This window comes from Hyperolius riggenbachi, chromosome 1 (assembly GCF_040937935.1).
Source record: "Hyperolius riggenbachi isolate aHypRig1 chromosome 1, aHypRig1.pri, whole genome shotgun sequence".
NCBI classification, from domain to species: domain Eukaryota; kingdom Metazoa; phylum Chordata; class Amphibia; order Anura; family Hyperoliidae; genus Hyperolius; species Hyperolius riggenbachi.
The window spans coordinates 272,236,970-272,257,034 of NC_090646.1; the positions used below are offsets into that span (position 1 = coordinate 272,236,970).

The window sequence follows — 20,065 nt, forward strand, 5'->3', positions numbered from 1 at the left end:
GCATATCTGCCGACATCATTGCACGTATTTTCTGGGCATATCTGCCGACATCATTGCACGTATTTTCTGGGCATATCTGCCGACATCATTGCACGTATTTTCTGGGCATATCTGCCGACATGATTGAATGTATTTTCTGGGCATATCTGCCGACTTGATTGCACGTATTTTCTGGGCATATCTGCCGACATGATTGCACGTATTTTCTGGGCATATCTGCCGACATGATTGCACGTATTTTCTGGGCATATCTGCCGACATGATTGCACGTATTTTCTGGGCATATCTGCCGACATGATTGCACGTATTTTCTGGGCATATCTGCCGACTTGATTGCACGTCTTTTCTGGGCATATCTGCCGAAATGATTGCACGTATTTTCTGGGCATATCTGCCGACATGATTGCACGTATTTTCTGGGCATATCTGCCGACATCATTGCACGTATTTTCTGGGCATATCTGCCGACATGATGTGTATTTTCTTGAGAAAACCTGCACAATTATGTGAATTTTCTGGGGAAAGGGTTACCAAAACTTGGGCCCACTGTCTTTGCGTTGCACTTTTCAAGGGAACCTGAGGTGAGAATAATCTTGAGGCTGCCATATTTCTCTCCTTTTAAGCAATACCAGTTGCCTGGCTGCCGTGCTGGTCCTCTGCCTCTTATTCTTTCAACCATAGACCCTGAACAAGCATGCAGCAGGTCAGGGGTTTCTGACAATATTGTCAGAACTGACAAGATTAGCTGCATGCTTGTTGCTGGTGTAATTCAGTTTATTACTGCAGCCAAATAGATCAGCAGGGCCGCCAGGCAACTAGTATTGTTTAAAAGGAAATAAACCCTCACCCCGGGTTCGCTTTAAGTTAGTTAGCTCCGCCCTCATCTGGTCATTGCCACGCCCATTTTTTGCCGCGTCGCTACATGCCGCAGGTTCTATCCACGCCTACTTAAGCGCGCCGCAGGTTGTAGCCACGCCCATATTTTGCCGCGCGCGCCGCAGGTCGTAGGGGGCCCACAATTACAATTTTGCACAGGGGCCCACTGCTGGCTGTGTCCGGTTGTCTGCTGTGACACGAATTGAGGGAAACTGAGAAAAACTAGAACAATTCTGCCCCTTCACAGCTCTGCAAAAGTGACTTGAACTTTCTGTCCCTTTGGGAGAAATGTACTCAATTTACTGGAAGGAGAAGGAGTGAGGAATATTATTTTAAAAAAGTGACATAGACAGCAATTAAAAGTTGAAAAAGGGTTTGTTATGGAAGAGTAACAAAGCATTTGCCTGAAGTCTATTTGATGATCCCTGGCCTGATTTCAGATGATTGAAGCTGTGAAGGAGCATGTCCTGTGTCATCAAGGGAGTGGAGTTCCTTATTCTCACAACATCGAAGGAATGATGTGGCTCCATGCATAAAAATGTATGGAACCTCTGGGGATGCTAAACCTTATCGGCATTTTTTTTCAGTTACAGAATACAGTACATATTTTTTTCTTTGAAACTATTACAGAATACATTTAAGTTACAGTACTTGTCATTCAGCCATATCAGAGTGCAATGGGACGTTTCTGTACATGTACACAGATTTGTCACTTTCATTTTGTCACTTTCGTGTGCTCATTTTGTACTTAATTTCTTTACATGTTAGCTGCCCACTCCTGAGGATGGGGTATTGGTGCATGGGATGTATATGGATGCCAGTCGCTGGGATGATGAAAACATGGTAATTGAAGATGCGTTTCCAAGACAAATGAATCCAACATTGCCTGTAATACACTTTGAACCCCGCCAAAACTACCAACCCAGTACCAGCTTATATCAAGCACCACTTTATAAGACTGGAGCCAGGGCAGGAGTACTGTCCACTACAGGTAAGAGAGTTGTTATTCACAGTACTACACTGTTAAAGCTCTTATTAAGATGAACTATACCTGGTAAAATCTGATTTTTTTTTAAATGAGGCCAGAGTACATTGGTAAAAGTAGCTTGTCGCTAATATGTATCATGGTTTATCATTGACATTGAAGCAAAAAAAAAAAAAAGTATGATATAGTGAATTAGTTGTGTAGTGCGGATAATAACTAGAAGATTAGTAGCAAAGAAAATATTCTCATATTTTTATTTTCAGTTATATAGTTTCTTTTTATAACATTGCATCATTCTCTAATATTTGCAGTTTACACATTACACTCAGCATTTTAAATGATTTCACAGAGCAGACTAGTGAACTTTTGAACTTTCCTCTTCAGAAAAATAAAATACAGCGACAGACAGTTGAGATGAGAAGCTTCAGAAGACAGAGCTCTCTGCAAAGCCAGAGATATCAGTGGCTCTTTTGCATACATAACTACTGAAGTTTCTTAACTTTTCCTGTACTGGAAACAATATTAGACTCATATCTCTGCTGGTAATGTTTATTTCTTAGCTGTACTATACATACAAATCATTATATTATAAGTTTATTTTCAAATCACATTCCCTTTAAGGCACCTCAGTCAGGAAAGTTGCAATAAATTAAATAAAGTGGATATTATAATTGTTATTTAAATTGTGTGAAGAATAGTGGTAATGAAAATGGTTTCAATAAAATCTCTTTAGTCAGTCATTGTATGATAACATTGACATCTGACAGACTGAAGACAGTACCAAGTAAAAGGGGAACATAAATGAATGTTTTTTTCATACCTTTGAATGTATATAGTATGCACATAGTATATCATATCCCCCTATGTAAAAAAAAGGCAGATTTTATCCCCATCATGTAGCAAGTGTAGATACTCTGCCCCCACATTACAAGTGCAATTGTCAAGTCAGCATTGCTAAACATAAAAAGTAAGTGCCTGCATTACCCATTTGGGGAAAGTATTTTAGGAATGAGCCCCGTGGTCTGCAGCATGCAGCACGGGCCATGTAAAGTTTGCCTAGGCCTGATATAACCGGTATTTGGCTTGAGCATTGTAGCAGCATTCTATGTATTCAGGGAGGTTATTGTAGCTGCAATTTTTGAAAATCATTTTCAACTGATACCATTAAGATGCCTCCATACATCATCAGAAGGCAGATAGGTTGTTTTTCTTATACAGATCAATGTCATTAAGGTGCTGTAATGTTATTAACGATATTTTGATTAGTTCTTTATAGGAATTTTCACATAACTTAAAAGGTCCTGGAATGGAAGGATCATACATCCAGGATAAGGCTGTTTAAGCAGGGGAGATACAATATAACAGAGGGAGATACATGTGTTACTTAAATACAAAATTATATCCGCATAAAAATGCAAACTATGTTCAATCCCATGCATATTTAAATTACAGTTTTGAACCCTTCGATAACTTAACAACATCACAATCATTGATCTATATTAGAAATACATTCCCTGTGCCGTAATGTCCGAATGTAAGTTGGGCTTTCAGAAGCAGGCCCAGTACGAAAAGATGTGAGCTCTAACTGTTGTATTTTGAGGGCTTACTCTTTTAATCTTTTGAGTTAGCCAATAAATTATATCATCCTATTCCTCACCTTAAAGAGAACCCAAGGTGTGTTTAAAGAATGTTATCTGCATACAGAGGCTGGATCTGCCTATACAGCCCAGCCTCTGTTGCTATCCCAAACCCCACTAAGGTCCCCCTGCACTCTGCAATCCCTCATAAATCACAGCCGTGCTGTGAGGCTGTGTTTACATCTGTAGTGTCAGTCTCAGCTGCTCCCCCGCCTCCTGCATAGCTCCGGTCCCTGCCCCCATCCCTTCCCTCCAATCAGCAGGGAGGGAAGGGATGCAGGCGGGGATCGGAGTTCTGCAGGAAGCGGGGAGAGCAGCAGACTGACACCATAGAGATAAACACAGCCAGCTCTGACAAGCTGTTTGTCAGCAGCGTGGCTGTGATTTATGAGGGATTGCAGAGTGCAGGGGGACCTTAGGGGGGTTTGGGATAGCAACAGAGGCTGGGCTGTATAGGCAGATCCAGACTCTGTATGCAGATAATATTCTTCAAACCCACCTCGGGTTCTCTTTAAACCTTCTGTTTTTTATGTAAGATTAACAGTACAGTACTCTATTAGGAAAACCTGAAGCAATATTTTTATTTTGTTTAAAAAAAATCATAACCAGTTATTTATTGAATATGGTAAATGGAAGCTCACTTTGATGTTTTTTTCCTCTACAAATATGCCACTCGTCTGACAGTCAGACTGAAAGCCCCTGCTTAATATTTTTTTTTAATAATGCTAGCCCTCTCCTTTCTCTACCCCATCTACTCTGCCTTTCTTGCTCACTAGACATTTGAAACATGAAAACAACTCCAAAAACTAAATTCAACCTGAGCTGTTAGAAAACGTTAGATACTTTCCAAGGTAGAGGGAAGCCTCGATAGTCCAGAGCCTTTCCATAACCTTCTTGACCCCACCGTTGCCACACAGGGACCCTTTGAACATATCCAACAAGAGCTTGATGGATATATTCTTGTGGCCTTGCTCACCTTCATGTAGGAGCACAAGTGTTTTGTTAATGCACGCAGGGGCGTAGCAATAGGGGTTGCAGAGGTTGCGGCCGCATCAGGGCCCTTGGGCCAAAGGGGCCCCGAAGGGCCCTCCCTCAACTACAGTATTAGCTCTATATTGGTCCTGTGCTTATAATAATCACTCCTACAAATACTTTGAACAGTGGTAATCATTAACAAGCTGTTTCACATCCCCTAATTATACCTCTGATGCTGTAGTTGCCATTGGCAGATTTTTTTGCGCCATATCAATTGTTATGTATAGAGTGCTTAGGGGGCCCCAATGTAAAACTTGCATCGGGGCCCACAGCTCCTTAGCTACGCCACTGAATGCACGAGTACGGCTGCACCCTCACAGTAAGCCAAATCCGCTCATGAATGATGGCCTTACACTCCATTCCTTCATGCTGGCCTTACACTCTATTCCACTCTCTAAAGCCTAATACACACACTGGACAGAAGTTGTTTGAAAGGAACGACAGATGTGGCCGTTTCTGGCTACAATTGGTATGAAAAAAAAGTAGCCACTACGAGCAAATGATATTATATATTCTCACATAAAGCAAATAAGCAGGAGAAAACCGGCACTGCGGAAAGCTGTGTTTAATCTTGATATTCATGCAAACAGGGATGTGCACATCAGCAACAAGCAGGACTGTCTTGCATATATAAAGCATGCAGTAAGATGTGGGGTACCTGGAGGTGCGGTGGGTGCTGGGTGATCAAGCCTGACGGCCGTTTCGCGCACGTCTGCGCATCTACGGAGGCTGCAAGGCGGAAGGGATAGGTGTCCGGCATTTGTAGCCGAAAGCATAGGGCGGAACTACGTCGCCCCTCTCTCCCTGCCTCTACGTTAACCTTCTCCTATTGCCAGGCCGCTGGGACGCGAACGCGTCATCAGCGTCTGACGTCGTGGCGGCTAAAGACGCTGAAACTATTGTACAGCATAGCGTGGTTTACGCATGCGCCCTATGACACTCGTTGGGCTGGCATAGCGCCATCTTGTGTCAAAAAATGAGAAGGCATCCACAGCTGAACATCAGGTAAAGAGTAGTGGTGAGAAGTAGAAACACGTAAAATAGTGATGATTAAGACAATGTGGAAAAAAGTGGACAAAGGCACAAGAGTGACATATAGATAGAAAATACCTGGGTGGTCAACTATAAGATGCTGTCTCAGCAGCAAAACATGTGTGCATTAATTAAAGTAACATCGTAAATGGAGTTACTGTGAAACGAAAGGGGAAGTCGAGAAGTTGTGACGTATTAAAATCAATAAAGGATCGGTTATCCCGCAGAAAAATCCCCATTGGGAGGTCACCTCATAGTTGGGGCTAACTGACAGGGTAGTCGATCCTTCAAGGGAGGCAAAGGAAGTTGGGAGGGACCGGGTGGACATGTAACTGCTATATAGTATTACTAAATAGAACGAACTGTTCTAGAGGAAACATGGAAAGAACCAAAACTTTAGCACATATTATCACATCGTATTTACAAGGGTAGAAAGGTTAGGGGTCCAGAAAGCAAGAAAGATCAGTATAGTCATTTAGACCCAAGGGGCCCATCGCGTTGGTCCTTAAAATCAACAGGACCTCTTCACGTTTTAATTTCCTTTCGCGATCACCGCCCCTGGCAGGAGGTGGGACCTGGAGTATGCCGCCAAAGGTAAGTTTGTCTGGATCTCCTCTGTGCTCATTCCTCATGTGTTCCACTACTCTAGGGGATCCTTTTCCGGAACATATAGAATTGTAGTGCTCTCTGAACCTCTCGCCCAATGTTCTGGTGGTCTCACCAATATAAAACCTACCGCAGGGGCACCACAGGGCATATACGACAAATTTGGTTTTACAGGTAATAAATGCCAGTACATTCCGTCGTAAGGGCCCAATTTGTAATTTAGGGCCTGTGACCATTTGTTTACATGATTTGCATCGACCGCATTTGTGGTTGCCCTGGGGTTGGCTCCTGCGTAGCCAATCACTTCCATCTGAGGAATGGAATTCACTCCTACTAATTAGGGACCCAATAGTTGGTGATCTTCTAAACGAGAATAGGGGACCCTCCTCTACCATTGGTTTCAAACTAGCATCTTTCATTAGAATTTCCCAATGTCTCATTACTGTATTCTTGATGGCATCTGACATTGTGCTGAATTCAAAGGAAAAGGGGGTTCTTTTATCTCTGATCTTCCTAGTGTCTTTTCTTTGGAGGAGTGTCTGCCTACTTTGGGAGCAAGCTCTCTTGAATGCCTCCTGAATTAAGTGTTCCTCATAGCCTCTAGCGGCTAGCCTGCATCCCAAGTCCTCAGCCTGGTGGCGGAACTCTGTATCACTAGCGTTATTTCGGCGAAGCCTGAGGAACTGGCTGTAGGGCAGTGCCTTTGTCACATGTTCAGGGTGGAAGCTCGCCCTGTGGAGTAGGGAATTGGACGCCGTGGGTTTCCTGTAACCTCTCGGCACCAATTTTTTATCAATAATTTCTAATTCGAGATCTAAAAAAGCGACTTTCTCATGGCTGATAGTGGCCGTGAAGGCCATGTTGCAATTATTATGGTTAATGTATTCCAGGAATGCGGAAAAAGACTCACAAGTCCCGGACCAAAAGACAAGGATGTCGTCCACATACCTGGACCACATCCTGAGTTGCCACTTGAAAGGGTTACAAGCAGAGTGAATGTTTAGTTCCTCCCACCACGCCAAGAACAAGTTGGCGTAGGTGCAGGAAACTGCTGTACCCATAGCGGTTCCAGATGTTTGCCAGTACCATTTCCTGTCAAACACAAAGGCATTGTGGGTGAGAACGAACATAAGGCACTCACAAATGAAGGCCTTATATGTTTCGCTTTTCTCTGTCCTATCCAAAAAGAGTCTTACGGCCTGCACCCCCAATTCGTGGGGTATGCGGCTGTATAAGCTTTCGACGTCAATCGTCGCCAGGAGATCCCCATCGTACCAGTCGAGGTCCTCAAGGCCCCTTAGGACATCAACTGTGTCAGAGAGGTGAGAAGGAATACCCTCTAGTAAAGGTCTCAGGATGTGGTCCAAGTATCTGGACAGCCGCTCCGTCGTCGACCCAATGCCAGAGACAATGGGCCGACCCGGAGGGCTAGTCTGGGACTTGTGAATCTTGGGGACATGATACCAAATAGGCTTAATTGGATCAGTGGGCAACAGCCCACTGGCCAAGGTGGGGGTTAATACCCCCAACTCCACTCCTTTCTTCAAAAGGGACCTTAAAGAATTCTGGTAGCGAAAAGTGGGATCTTCAGTCAAGGGTTGATAAGTGTTCCTGTCTTGTAATTGCCTAAGGGCTTCCTCCCTATATTGCTCTGCAGACATGACCACGATTGTTCCTCCCTTGTCTGCTCGTTTTATTTGTAGATCAGGTCTTTTGCGCAACCACTTTAGTGTACGTTGTTCCTTTTCGGATAGGTTTTTAATGGCCTTTGGATAAATTTCTGCCTTCAGATCTCTCTCCACCATTTTTTGGAAGACATCCAGGCATGATCCTGGTTGGACTGGGAATGGGGAAAGGGATTTGCAAGGTCTAAAGGAAGAGATCTCGCCACAGCTGAGTGTTGACATGTCTTCCGGTGGCATTTGACTATTGTCAATCATGGTGTCCAACTCCTTCATGACCTCTAAGTTGGCTAAATCTTGGTCGTCCCACTGTATTGTGGGGCTAAAGCCTAGAGGGCTCACTTTGGCATTTCCCCATATAGTACTGGCTTTCATTGGGGCATCCTTCTTTTTAGCGAAATGCCATCTAATATTTAGGCGTCTAACATTTTTATACATTTCTATTTTAAATTTCGCAAAATCAAAGTCTGCCGCCAATGAAAAATTGAGGCCCTTTTGCAATAGGGACTCTGTTCCTTCTGGTAGCTTATGGGTAGAAAGGTTTAAAATCTCTAATGGTTGTGTCCCGGACTAGCCCTCCGGGTCGGCCCATTGTCTCTGGCATTGGGTCGACGACGGAGCGGCTGTCCAGATACTTGGACCACATCCTGAGACCTTTACTAGAGGGTATTCCTTCTCACCTCTATGACACAGTTGATGTCCTAAGGGGCCTTGAGGACCTCGACTGGTACGATGGGGATCTCCTGGCGACGATTGACGTCGAAAGCTTATACAGCCGCATACCCCACGAATTGGGGGTGCAGGCCGTAAGACTCTTTTTGGATAGGACAGAGAAAAGCGAAACATATAGGGCCTTCATTTGTGAGTGCCTTATGTTCGTTCTCACCCACAATGCCTTTGTGTTTGACAGGAAATGGTACTGGCAAACATCTGGAACCGCTATGGGTACAGCAGTTTCCTGCACCTACGCCAACTTGTTCTTGGCGTGGTGGGAGGAACTAAACATTCACTCTGCTTGTAACCCTTTCAAGTGGCAACTCAGGATGTGGTCCAGGTATGTGGACGACATCCTTGTCTTTTGGTCCGGGACTTGTGAGTCTTTTTCCGCATTCCTGGAATACATTAACCATAATAATTGCAACATGGCCTTCACGGCCACTATCAGCCATGAGAAAGTCGCTTTTTTAGATCTCGAATTAGAAATTATTGATAAAAAATTGGTGCCGAGAGATTACAGGAAACCCACGGCGTCCAATTCCCTACTCCACAGGGCGAGCTTCCACCCTGAACATGTGACAAAGGCGCTGCCCTACAGCCAGTTCCTCAGGCTTCGCCGAAATAACGCTAGTGATACAGAGTTCCGCCGCCAGGCTGAGGACTTGGGATGCAGGCTAGCCGCTAGAGGCTATGAGGAACACTTAATTCAGGAGGCATTCAAGAGAGCTTGCTCCCAAAGTAGGCAGACACTCCTCCAAAGAAAAGACACTAGGAAGATCAGAGATAAAAGAACCCCCTTTTCCTTTGAATTCAGCACAATGTCAGATGCCATCAAGAATACAGTAATGAGACATTGGGACATTCTAATGAAAGATGCTAGTTTGAAACCAATGGTAGAGGAGGGTCCCCTATTCTGGTTTAGAAGATCACCAACTATTGGGTCCCTAATTAGTAGGAGTGAATTCCATTCCTCAGATGGAAGTGATTGGCTACGCAGGAGCCAACCCCAGGGCAACCACAAATGCGGTCGATGCAAATCATGTAAACAAATGGTCACAGGCCCTAAATTACAAATTGGGCCCTTACGACGGAATGTACAGGCATTTATTACCTGTAAAACCAAATTTGTCGTATATGCCCTGTGGTGCCCCTGCGGTAGGTTTTATATTGGTGAGACCACCAGAACATTGGGCGAGAGGTTCAGAGAGCACTACAATTCTATATGTTCCGGAAAAGGATCCCCTAGAGTAGTGTAACACATGAGGAATGAGCACAGAGGAGATCCAGACAAACTTACCTTTGGTGGCATACTCCAGGTCCCACCTCCTGCCAGGGGCGGTGATCGCGAAAGGAAATTAAAACGTGAAGAGGTCCTGTTGATTTTAAGGACCAACGCGATGGGCCCCTTGGGTCTAAATGACTATACTGATCTTTCTTGCTTTCTGGACCCCTAACCTTTCTACCCTTGTAAATACGATGTGATAATATGTGCTAAAGTTTTGGTTCTTTCCATGTTTCCTCTAGAACAGTTCGTTCTATTTAGTAATACTATATAGCAGTTACATGTCCACCCGGTCCCTCCCAACTTCCTTTGCCTCCCTTGAAGGATCGACTACCCTGTCAGTTAGCCCCAACTATGAGGTGACCTCCCAATGGGGATTTTTCTGCGGGATAACCGATCCTTTATTGATTTTAATACGTCACAACTTCTCGACTTCCCCTTTTGTTTCACAGTAACTCCATTTACGATGTTACTTTAATTAATGCACACATGTTTTGCTGCTGAGACAGCATCTTATAGTTGACCACCCAGGTATTTTCTATCTATATGTCACTCTTGTGCCTTTGTCCACTTTTTTCCACATTGTCTTAATCATCACTATTTTACGTGTTTCTACTTCTCACCACTACTCTTTACCTGATGTTCAGCTGTGGATGCCTTCTCATTTTTTGACACAAGATGGCGCTATGCCAGCCCAACGAGTGTCATAGGGCGCATGCGTAAGCCACGCTACGCTGTACAATAGTTTCAGCGTCTTTAGCTGCCACGACGTCAGACGCTGATGACGCGTTCGCGTCCCAGCGGCCTGGCAATAGGAGAAGGTTAACGTAGAGGCGGGGAGAGAGGGGCGACGTATTTCCACCCTATGCTTTCGGCTACAAATGCCGGACACCTATCCCTTCCGCCTTGCAGCCTCCGTAGATGCGCAGACGTGCGCGAAACGGCCGTCAGGCTTGATCACCCAGCACCCACCGCACCTCCAGGTACCCCACATCTTACTGCATGCTTTATATATGCAAGACAGTCCTGCTTGTTGCTGATGTGCACATCCCTGTTTGCATGAATATCAAGATTAAACACAGCTTTCCGCAGTGCCGGTTTTCTCCTGCTTATTTGCTTTATGTGCTGATATGCTTGTCTACATACCTGAGCACGCCCAGCTGCCTGATTAGGGATACCTGCATTTACGCTACCTCAGCTCACTTGCCGCACCATAGTGCCAACCCGCTTCCCTCCTCCATTTTCGTGTACATATTATATATTCTGTCCTATCCAACTGGTGGATCAATTTTGATGACTGTTGAGAAGATATTGGCCTCAATTCACTAAGCTTTATCAAACACTTTATCAAACATTTGATAATGTACCTCATGAGTAAAATCTAATTTTGAATTTACTATGGTGTTATATATTGATCAAATGTTTTATCGATAAATAATTCAATAAATCTATAACACCTTAGTGAATTCAAAATTACATTTTACCCATGAGGTAAATTGTCACACATTTATTATTTATTTATTTATTGTATTTATAAAGCGCCAACATATTACGCAGCACTGAAACATTTGATAAAGTGTTTCATAAAGCTTAGTGAATTGAGGCCATTGTGCAGTCTGACAGTGTTTGCAGAAAATAGTAAAACAGACATGCCAAATAGATAACATATATTAAAAGCAGTTTAAAAATGGGAGGTAGTGGTGAACTTACCTCCCCACTGATGATTTGAATTTCCTGAATCAGGTAAAAAAAAGTTAGTGTACTCTCCACAATGCGACACATTTTGCAGGTGTGACCTGCTTCATCTGCCAGTATAAAGGAGTAACTTAGATGAGCTCTCAGAACACTGGGGGCCTCCATTCAAATGACATTGTTCCAGAGCATGCTTGCATATGTCATGTGACTTGTCACTTCCACATGCACTTGCAGTGTTTGAACAAGTAATCATTTGTTATATTGGTGTGTGTGAACAATGTCATTTTAACTACTTGTCATCTCTTTTTGCTGGGTAATGTCGTTTAAGTGATGCTGCTCGTTTGTGTGTGCCGACTTTAATCTAGCCTATGTATGGCCCTTAAGAGGCCTATGGAGGGGGTAAGAGGCTCAGTCAGTTGGAAGGGTAAAGTTTGGACTGGCTGTCCAAGTCTGCAAGAAACGGCTCAATCATCACTGAAGAACTACAAGGACTAGCAATAGTAAATGGATAATATCACAGGGACAACATTATTTCCCAGGCCATATAACAAATACTTGCAATGGTACCCTTTTAAAGTATTCAGTTGTCTATCTACCATATATAAGTGATGTTTTTACCTAAACTTTTGCTCCCTTTTTCTTTTCACAGGCCATTCTACCAATTTTGTTGTTACCGTCCTTTTACCATCAAATAGACCCAGCGACTACTGGATATCAAAGGCTTCAGCTCTGTTGTGCCAATTAAACGAATAAATTCAAGAAATGCAAAAGATCCAGCCTCATAACAGAAAGTGCCAATTTAATTTATAAATACTGTATGCACTGCTATTGTACACTTTTATGCAGTTTTCAAAGTAAAGTTTTAAGCCAGTCGGGTGTCATGTTATGTATTTTACACATGTTCATCAACACGTGATTGTTCAAGATAATATTTAATCAAAATTATTCAGTAAAGCAATGCTGAGAGCAATAACATAAGCCCACTACCCACTGAGACCAGTGAAATGGAGTTGTAATGGATTCCGGTCAGTGAAGTCTAGCTGCAGAATGCAGAATAAACCATTTGCTTCTAGGTGATGTGGAAATAGATTAGAACCTATTTTGTGCCTTTACTGCTGCCTGTGTCATAATAAAAAATAAACATTTTTCCTGCATTCCTCTCCCCTGGACCTCCATGGACCAGCAGGAAATAAAGAGGCAGCTAGAGAAATCTGATGGAGGTTCTAACGCTTCTCATATCTACGATATATATATATATATATATATATATATATATTGCTGTTTCTGTCCCTGTTGGAGAGAAAATTCTCCTACATGAGATCACAAGCTGCAATGAATAATCTGATGTTTCCCACGTGATCCAAAACTCTTTCTTGGACCTTTAACCTCCCTGGCGGTTTATTAAAATCCGCCAGGGGGCAGCAAATACGTTTTTTTTTATTTTTTTTTCATGTAGCGAGACAACGTCTCGCTACATGATAGCCGCTTCTTAGCGGCATCCCCCCAGCGATCGGAGATCAGGAGATCCCGTTCAAAGAACGGGATCTCCTGGAGGGCTTCCCCCGTCGCCATGGCGACGGGGCGGGATGACGTCACCGATGTCATCGACGTCGTGACATCAAAGGGGATTCCGATCCACCCCACAGCGCTGCCTGGCACTGATTGGCCAGGCAACGCACGGGGTCTGGGGGGGGGGGGGGCGGCTGCGGCGAAGCGGATAGCGGCGGATCGGCGGGTAGCGGCGGCGATCGGGCACTGCACGCAGCTAGCAAAGTGCTAGCTGCGTGCAGCAAAAAAAAAATCATGCAAATCGGCCCAGCGGGGCCTGAGCGCGGTGCCTTCCGGCGGCATAGCCCGAGCTCAGCTCGGGCTTACCGCCAGGAAGCTTAAAAAAGATTGTTTACTGCATTTTGCGTATCAGTGTTGCTTTTTGCACTGCCTTATTAGATACACTTGAATCCATTCTTACTCTTATTGAGCCTAGTGCACCCCCAACATAGCTTCAATACAGAACTACAGGTCTCCTATTGTTTACCATTTTATGATGACTGATTACAATATTCACAGCTGCAACAAAGAACATGGCCCATATGCAATTCTACTTTTCTACTGTGTTTTCTCCTAGGTGATAATTTTTCTTCTTTTTAACTTTCCAGCACTTTTCAACTGAAAAAGTCTCCCTCCATCTCCCAGCACATACCATGTAATGATCTTATGTGGTTTCCTTATCTGGGCAAAGACATGGGCCCATATGCAATTCACTTTTTCTCCTTAGTTTTCTCCAAGTTTATATTTTTACACCTTGTCAATAAAATGCTTTTAAAGCCACCAGGAAGCAAGAAACTACACTGAATAATTTTGACAGTACTTTCCCACCTACATTTGGAATGTTTTCAATTGTAAAGTGCTGAAAAGTTATTTTAAATTGAATACTAAAACTTATCTCCTAGGAGAAAACTTAGGTGAAAAAGTGAATTGCATATGGGTCATGGGTCCTTAATCAATTCACTTTTTCTCTTAAGTTTTCTCCTAGGAAATACTTTTCCATCTTCTGCTTAAAATATATTTTTCAGCAATCTGCAGTAGAAAGAATACCAAAGAATATGTATTAACGAAAACGTACAAAACAGTAGAAGTATTAAACAGTAGGAAAAAAGATGCTGTCAGAGTCATTTATTGCTTGCTGGTTGTTTAATCAAATTTCAACAGCAACTGGTCTGAATGTATTAAGTGATAAAGATGCTAATCCTGCATTCAAAACTTGCAAAACTGTTTCTGCTGTTAGGGTTTGGAGTTATCACATACTTTAGGAGCACTGGCCCTTTAGTAGTCAGTGCCAAACAGTTGAATGCTGGGAGTTCTTTTTATCTACGTATAATATATTCCTCCTCTTCCATTTATTTCCCTTCCTAGCCTATCTGAAATATGATCCTCTGCTCACTTGTGTTTACAAGCAAAGCTGAGGTGACTCAGCGATTGGAGTAGAAAAGAAAAAAAAGACAGTGTAGTTCTTAGTATACACCTCAGCGGGAGTGTCTGAAGACTCTGGGAGGAGGGCAGCTAATGAATACACAATGATCAAGAGAAGGGGGGGGGGGAACAAGAGTCAATGAGGATATGATGTCAGTGTTAGCTTAGCAAGATGGCCACTGCATAGAATAGGATTTTATGCTTTTCCTGTAACGAAAAATCTGCAACGCCGGATGGATTGCGGAAATATGGTCGCATCCAGTCCGGCAAGCGGACCTTCCAACGCGGGATGCGGAAATTCGTCCGCATCCGCTGCGCACACCCGTCCGAGCACTCTGCTCCAAACTCACCAACATGCTGTTCACCAGGGTTCTGCCATCTTGCCTCTAGGGGGTGCGGCCGCACGCCAGACACGCCTTTATACTCTTAGAAAGCGTGTCAGCTGACCTGGAGGTCAGCTGACATTTTAGCCTGCTCTGATTGGTTGCTGCCTGGGGTGGAGACTTCTCTCCCAGGCAGTATATAAGGAAGTGCTTTTCAGTCACACTTCGTCTGTGTTTGCGATACCCTGTGTCAGCACTCAGACCTTAGACTAGATCCCAGGTGTTGAAACCAAGGACTTCACACCTAGACTAGGAGATTATTATTATTATTGTTATTGATTCTCTGTGTATGATTCTGTGCCTGTCTTGACTTCTCTTCTGCTTCCTGATTCTGTACTCTGCCAGCCCGTACCGTTAACGACTATTGGCTTGGTTCCTGACTATTCTCTCGTCTCACGTCTCTGTACTGTTGCCGCCTGTACTGTTGCCGAACCTCTTTCTGTCTGACCTTGCTCCCTTCAGTGGAACGTCTCCCACTGTTGGGTTATTATCTGAGGCTTGCCTCCCTGAGACGCCGGCCCTAGCAGACCGTTACTGCCAGAGGCCGAGATTCCTCCACTGCCACTTTGGGGGATCTCACACACGGGGTTCCCATTCAGAGGTAACCACACCTCTGAGGAATTGCCGTGTGGTGGATATTTCCACAACTTTGTGAATATTTACTGCTTTGTTTATTTCCATGTTGTTCGTGTGTCCACTGCTTTACATCTACCCGCATTATTAGCAATTCCGCAGATTGCTATATAATCGGGTCTATCCTTGTATTATTGGCGATACTGCGGATCCCCAATAATCAAGGTTCGGGGTGTGACACTGGTCTGAGTAGATCATTTCAGGCACTTACCGTGTTAGTGAGCCTTCCGCTGATTTACCATCAGGAAGATACTGACTATTTCACTCTAACATATCTGCATTAGTGGTGATTCTGTATATCACCACTTAATCAGATATTTGTGCCTCTTGCTGACACCAATCGTTACAGAAACACAGACCATAAAGAAGTAAGATGGAGGGGGTGATAAACCAGCTTCAGACTGTAAGGGCAGAGTTAGAACAGCTGAAGATTACTGTAACTGCACAGCAGGCTCAGATTACTCAGTTAAATGAGACTGTCCAAAGGTTGCAATCACCACTAAACGTTCTACCTCCCCCGGCTCTTAGCGAGCCTAAAATGAACATTCCTGAGAAATTTTCAGGCACAAGGTCAGATTTCCAGAATTTCCGTCACAGAGTGCTGTCTTACTTTGAGATGAAACCTGTGTCCTCGGGAACCGAGGCTCAGAAGGTCACTCTTATCAAGACTCTATTGCATGCAGATTCCCAGACGTGGGCTTATGGCTTACCTGATGAGCATCCTGCTCTGTCTTCTGTCCAGGAGTTTTTTAAGGCCATGGCGGTCATCTACGATGATCCAGATAGTGCCGCCACGGCCGAACGTAAGCTCAAAAACCTTAGACAAGGACGCAGTACTGCTGAGGAGTATGCGTCAGAGTTTAGGAAGTGGGCGGTGTCCTCTAGATGGGAGCGATATGCACTCTTGGATAGATACCTAGATGGGTTGTCAGAAGCAGTAACTGACGTGATGGTTAGTCATCCGGAACCCAAAGATCTAGATGAGGCTATTACGCTGTCTATTAAAATAGATAGGCGTCTGAGGTACAACAAGAAGGGCAGGTACCCCATGTACTCTAGGACTTCTGGGGCCAGTAGCTCGGCAGCAGTTGAGACTGAGGAGCCGATGCAGTTAGGCCACGGGCGCCTCACGGAGGCGGAAAGGTCAAGAAGACGCAGAGAGGGTCTTTGCATGTACTGCGGGGAAAAGGGCCACATTGCACAAAACTGTGGTAGGAAGTCGGGAAACTCCTCGGCTTAGGTGTGGTAGGGGGTACCACCCTAAGCGGAATTGTTTTACCTCCAAAACAAGAAACATTTTTATTGCCCTGTTCCCTAAATTGGGAAGGGCAGAACTTTCCTACCACAGCATTTGTAGATTCCGGGTCAACAGCTAACTTTTTAGATTTAAGCTTTGCTTTAAGTTTAAATATCCCTGTACTTCCGGTAGGAAGACATTTATATGTTACAGCGATTGATGACACTCCTTTGCAAGGAAAGTCCCCACTGTGTCAGACACCTCCCCTCTCGCTGCAAGTGGGAGCTCTGCACAGGGAGGTCATACAGTTTTTCGTTTTAAAGATGTCTACCTCTACGGTGATACTAGGGTTGCCCTGGTTACGATTACATTCTCCTCAGTTTGATTGGGGGAATGGGCAGTTGACTACTTGGTCGCCTTATTGTACACAACATTGTTTACAGAATGTAGTTTTGTGTTCTACTAAGATTCAAGTGGAAGGAGTACCTCCACAATATCAGGAATATGCTGATGTCTTTTGTCCTAGGGCAGCAGATCAATTACCCCCCCATAGACCTTTTGATTGCCCAATAGATTTGAAACCAGGAACCATGCCACCCAGGGGCCACCTATACAACCTCTCGTCCCCGGAAAAATTGGCCATGGACGAGTACATTCAGGAAAATTTGCAGAAGGGTTTCATCCGCCCTTCAAGATCTCCTGCAGGAGCGGGATTCTTTTTCGTTCAGAAAAAAGATGGTGGTTTGCGCCCCTGTATTGACTACAGGGGTCTAAATAAGATCACGATTAAGAATCGGTATCCACTACCGCTAATCGATGATTTATTTACACAGGTTCCCGGGGCTTCTGTTTTCACTAAGTTGGATCTAAGGGGGGCCTACAATTTGATCCGTATCAGGGAGGAAGATGAATGTAAGACGGCATTCAACACTCCCAAGGGGCATTACAAATACTTGGTGATGCCCTTTGGGTTGTGTAACGCTCCTGCAGTTTTTCAGGAGTTCGTCAACGAGATTTTTAGGGAGGTACTGGGTCGCTTTGTAATCGTCTACTTAGATGATATCTTGATATTTTCTAAAAATATCACGGAACACCGCCAACATGTGAAGTATGTGTTACAAAGACTCAGGGAGAATCAATTGTTTGCGAAATTAGAGAAATGTGTTTTCGAGGTAAAGGAGATTGCCTTTCTTGGTTACATTATCTCTACATCAGGGTTGTCCATGGATCCCAAAAAGGTCTCTGCTGGGCTTAAAGCACTACAGAGATTCTTGGGATTCGCAAATTATTATAGAAAATTTATCAAGGGGTTCTCTTCGGTGGTGTCTCCGCTTACTAATTTGACAAAAAAAAGGGTCTGATGCCACTCATTGGTCAGAAGAAGCAGTTGTGGCATTTTCCTCTCTGAAAGAGGCATTCTGTTCTGCTCCCATATTACGTCATGTAGATGTTGCTTACCCATTTATAGTGCAGGTGGATGCCTCGGAGGTTGGAGTAGGAGCAGTATTGTCTCAACGTTCAGGACTTCAGGGCAAGCTTCATCCCTGTGCTTTTTTTTCCAGAAAATTCTCCCCTGCCCAGAGAAATTATGATGTTGGAAACAGGGAATTATTAGCCATCAAGCTTGCTTTTGAGGAGTGGCGCCACTGGTTAGAGGGGGCGTAGCATGTAATTACTGTGTACACGGATCATAAAAATGTACAGTACATTGAAAAAGCTAAAAGACTCACCCCCAGACAGGCTAGATGGGCTCTCTTTTTCTGCCGTTTTAATTTTATAATTACATTCACACCTGGGAGTAAGAACGTTAAAGCGGACGCCCTTTCTCGTTGTTTTGAACCTGAAACTGCTCCATCTCCTTCCTCAGAAAGTATTCTGTCGAAAGAGATCATCCTGGCAGCCACTGAGATAGTTGAAGACCTTCCTAGCCTCTTAAGTCCTTTTCAATTAGAAGTCCCAGAAGGGAAACCAAGAGGGGTTCTTTATGTCCCTTGTACTTTACGTCCCAAAGTGCTGCAGTTGTTTCATGGACACAAGAATGCTGGACACCCTGGCATTACCCGAACCCAAGAATTGTTGTGTAGATCTGTCTGGTGGCCATCTCTACAACAAGATTGCAAGGAATTTGTTAAGACCTGTACCGTCTGTGCCAGGAGCAAACCCTCCCGACTGGCTCCAGTTGGAACTTTGCAGTCTCTGCCCTCCCCTCAGGAGCCATGGACACATATTTCCATGGACTTCGTGGGAGAACTTCCAGATTCCAATGGAAAGACTGTCATATGGGTGGTCACAGACAGATTCAGTAAGATGGCCCACTTTGTGCCTTTGAGTGGTTTCCCTACTGCTCAAAAATTAGCAGATCTTTTTATTCAAAATATCTTTAAATTACACGGCATTCCAGAGAATGTTGTCTCAGACAGAGGGGTCCAGTTTGTCTCTAGGTTCTGGCGGGCCTTCTGTAAGGGGATGGGTATGTCGTTGTCCTTTTCATCAGGTTACCATCCACAGACCAACGGCCAGACAGAGAGGACCAATCAATCTTTGGAACAGTTCCTGAGATGTTATGTGGCGGACGCCCAACACCAGTGGGCGGAGTTTCTACCATTTGCTGAGTTCGCACATAACAATCTCAGGAATGAGTCCTCTGGTTATGCGCCTTTTCAAATTGTCAATGGGAAATCTCCCAAATTTTCTCCTTTGCCAGTGTCGCCCTCTCCATTCCCTGTCCTGGAGGAGTGGCAGGAATCTTTCAAGAGGATTTGGGCTAATGTCGGAGAAAATTTAAAAAAGGCTTTCATCATACAGAAGAGACAGGCAGATAAGAGACGGTCTGCGGAGTGGGAGTTTAAACCAGGAGACAGAGTTTGGATATCAACTCGTCATATAGCTCTGAGGCAGCCATCCGCGAAACTGGGGCCCAGGTATATTGGACCATATCCAATTTCCGAAAGGGTTAATCGTGTTACTTACAGAGTCAGGTTACCGCATTCTCTAAAGGTGGGGAAAGCCTTTCATGTGTCACTCCTGAAACCAGCTGTTCAGGTGGATTCCCCCCCTCCTCACCCTGTCATGGTTGATGGTGAGCCTGAATGGGAGGTTGAGGAGATCTTGGACTCCAGACGAGTTCAGGGTTCAGTGCAGTATTTGGTGCATTGGAGAGGGTACGGTCTAGAGGAAAGATCCTGGGTCAAAGCAGGTGATTTACATGCTGATAAACTTAGGAGACGGTTCCATGAGCTCCATCCTGACAAGCCAGGTGGGACGTGTCCGGAGTCCACGCCTAGAGGGAGGGGTA

General features: G+C 44.4%; 1 protein-coding gene across 1 annotated transcript in view; it reads left to right on the top strand.

The window, feature by feature from the left end:
- DNAH6 (dynein axonemal heavy chain 6) overlaps positions 1-12,417 on the top strand; it is a 443,662-nt gene extending 431,245 nt beyond the window's left edge. Inside the window, exons 77-78 of the mRNA XM_068233571.1 lie at positions 1,645-1,867; positions 12,197-12,417. Of these exons, the coding sequence (XP_068089672.1) occupies positions 1,645-1,867; positions 12,197-12,300 (327 nt within the window). The 3' untranslated portion in view covers positions 12,301-12,417. The remainder of the gene's footprint in view (positions 1-1,644; positions 1,868-12,196) is intronic.
- The last annotated feature ends 7,648 nt before the right edge of the window (positions 12,418-20,065 follow it).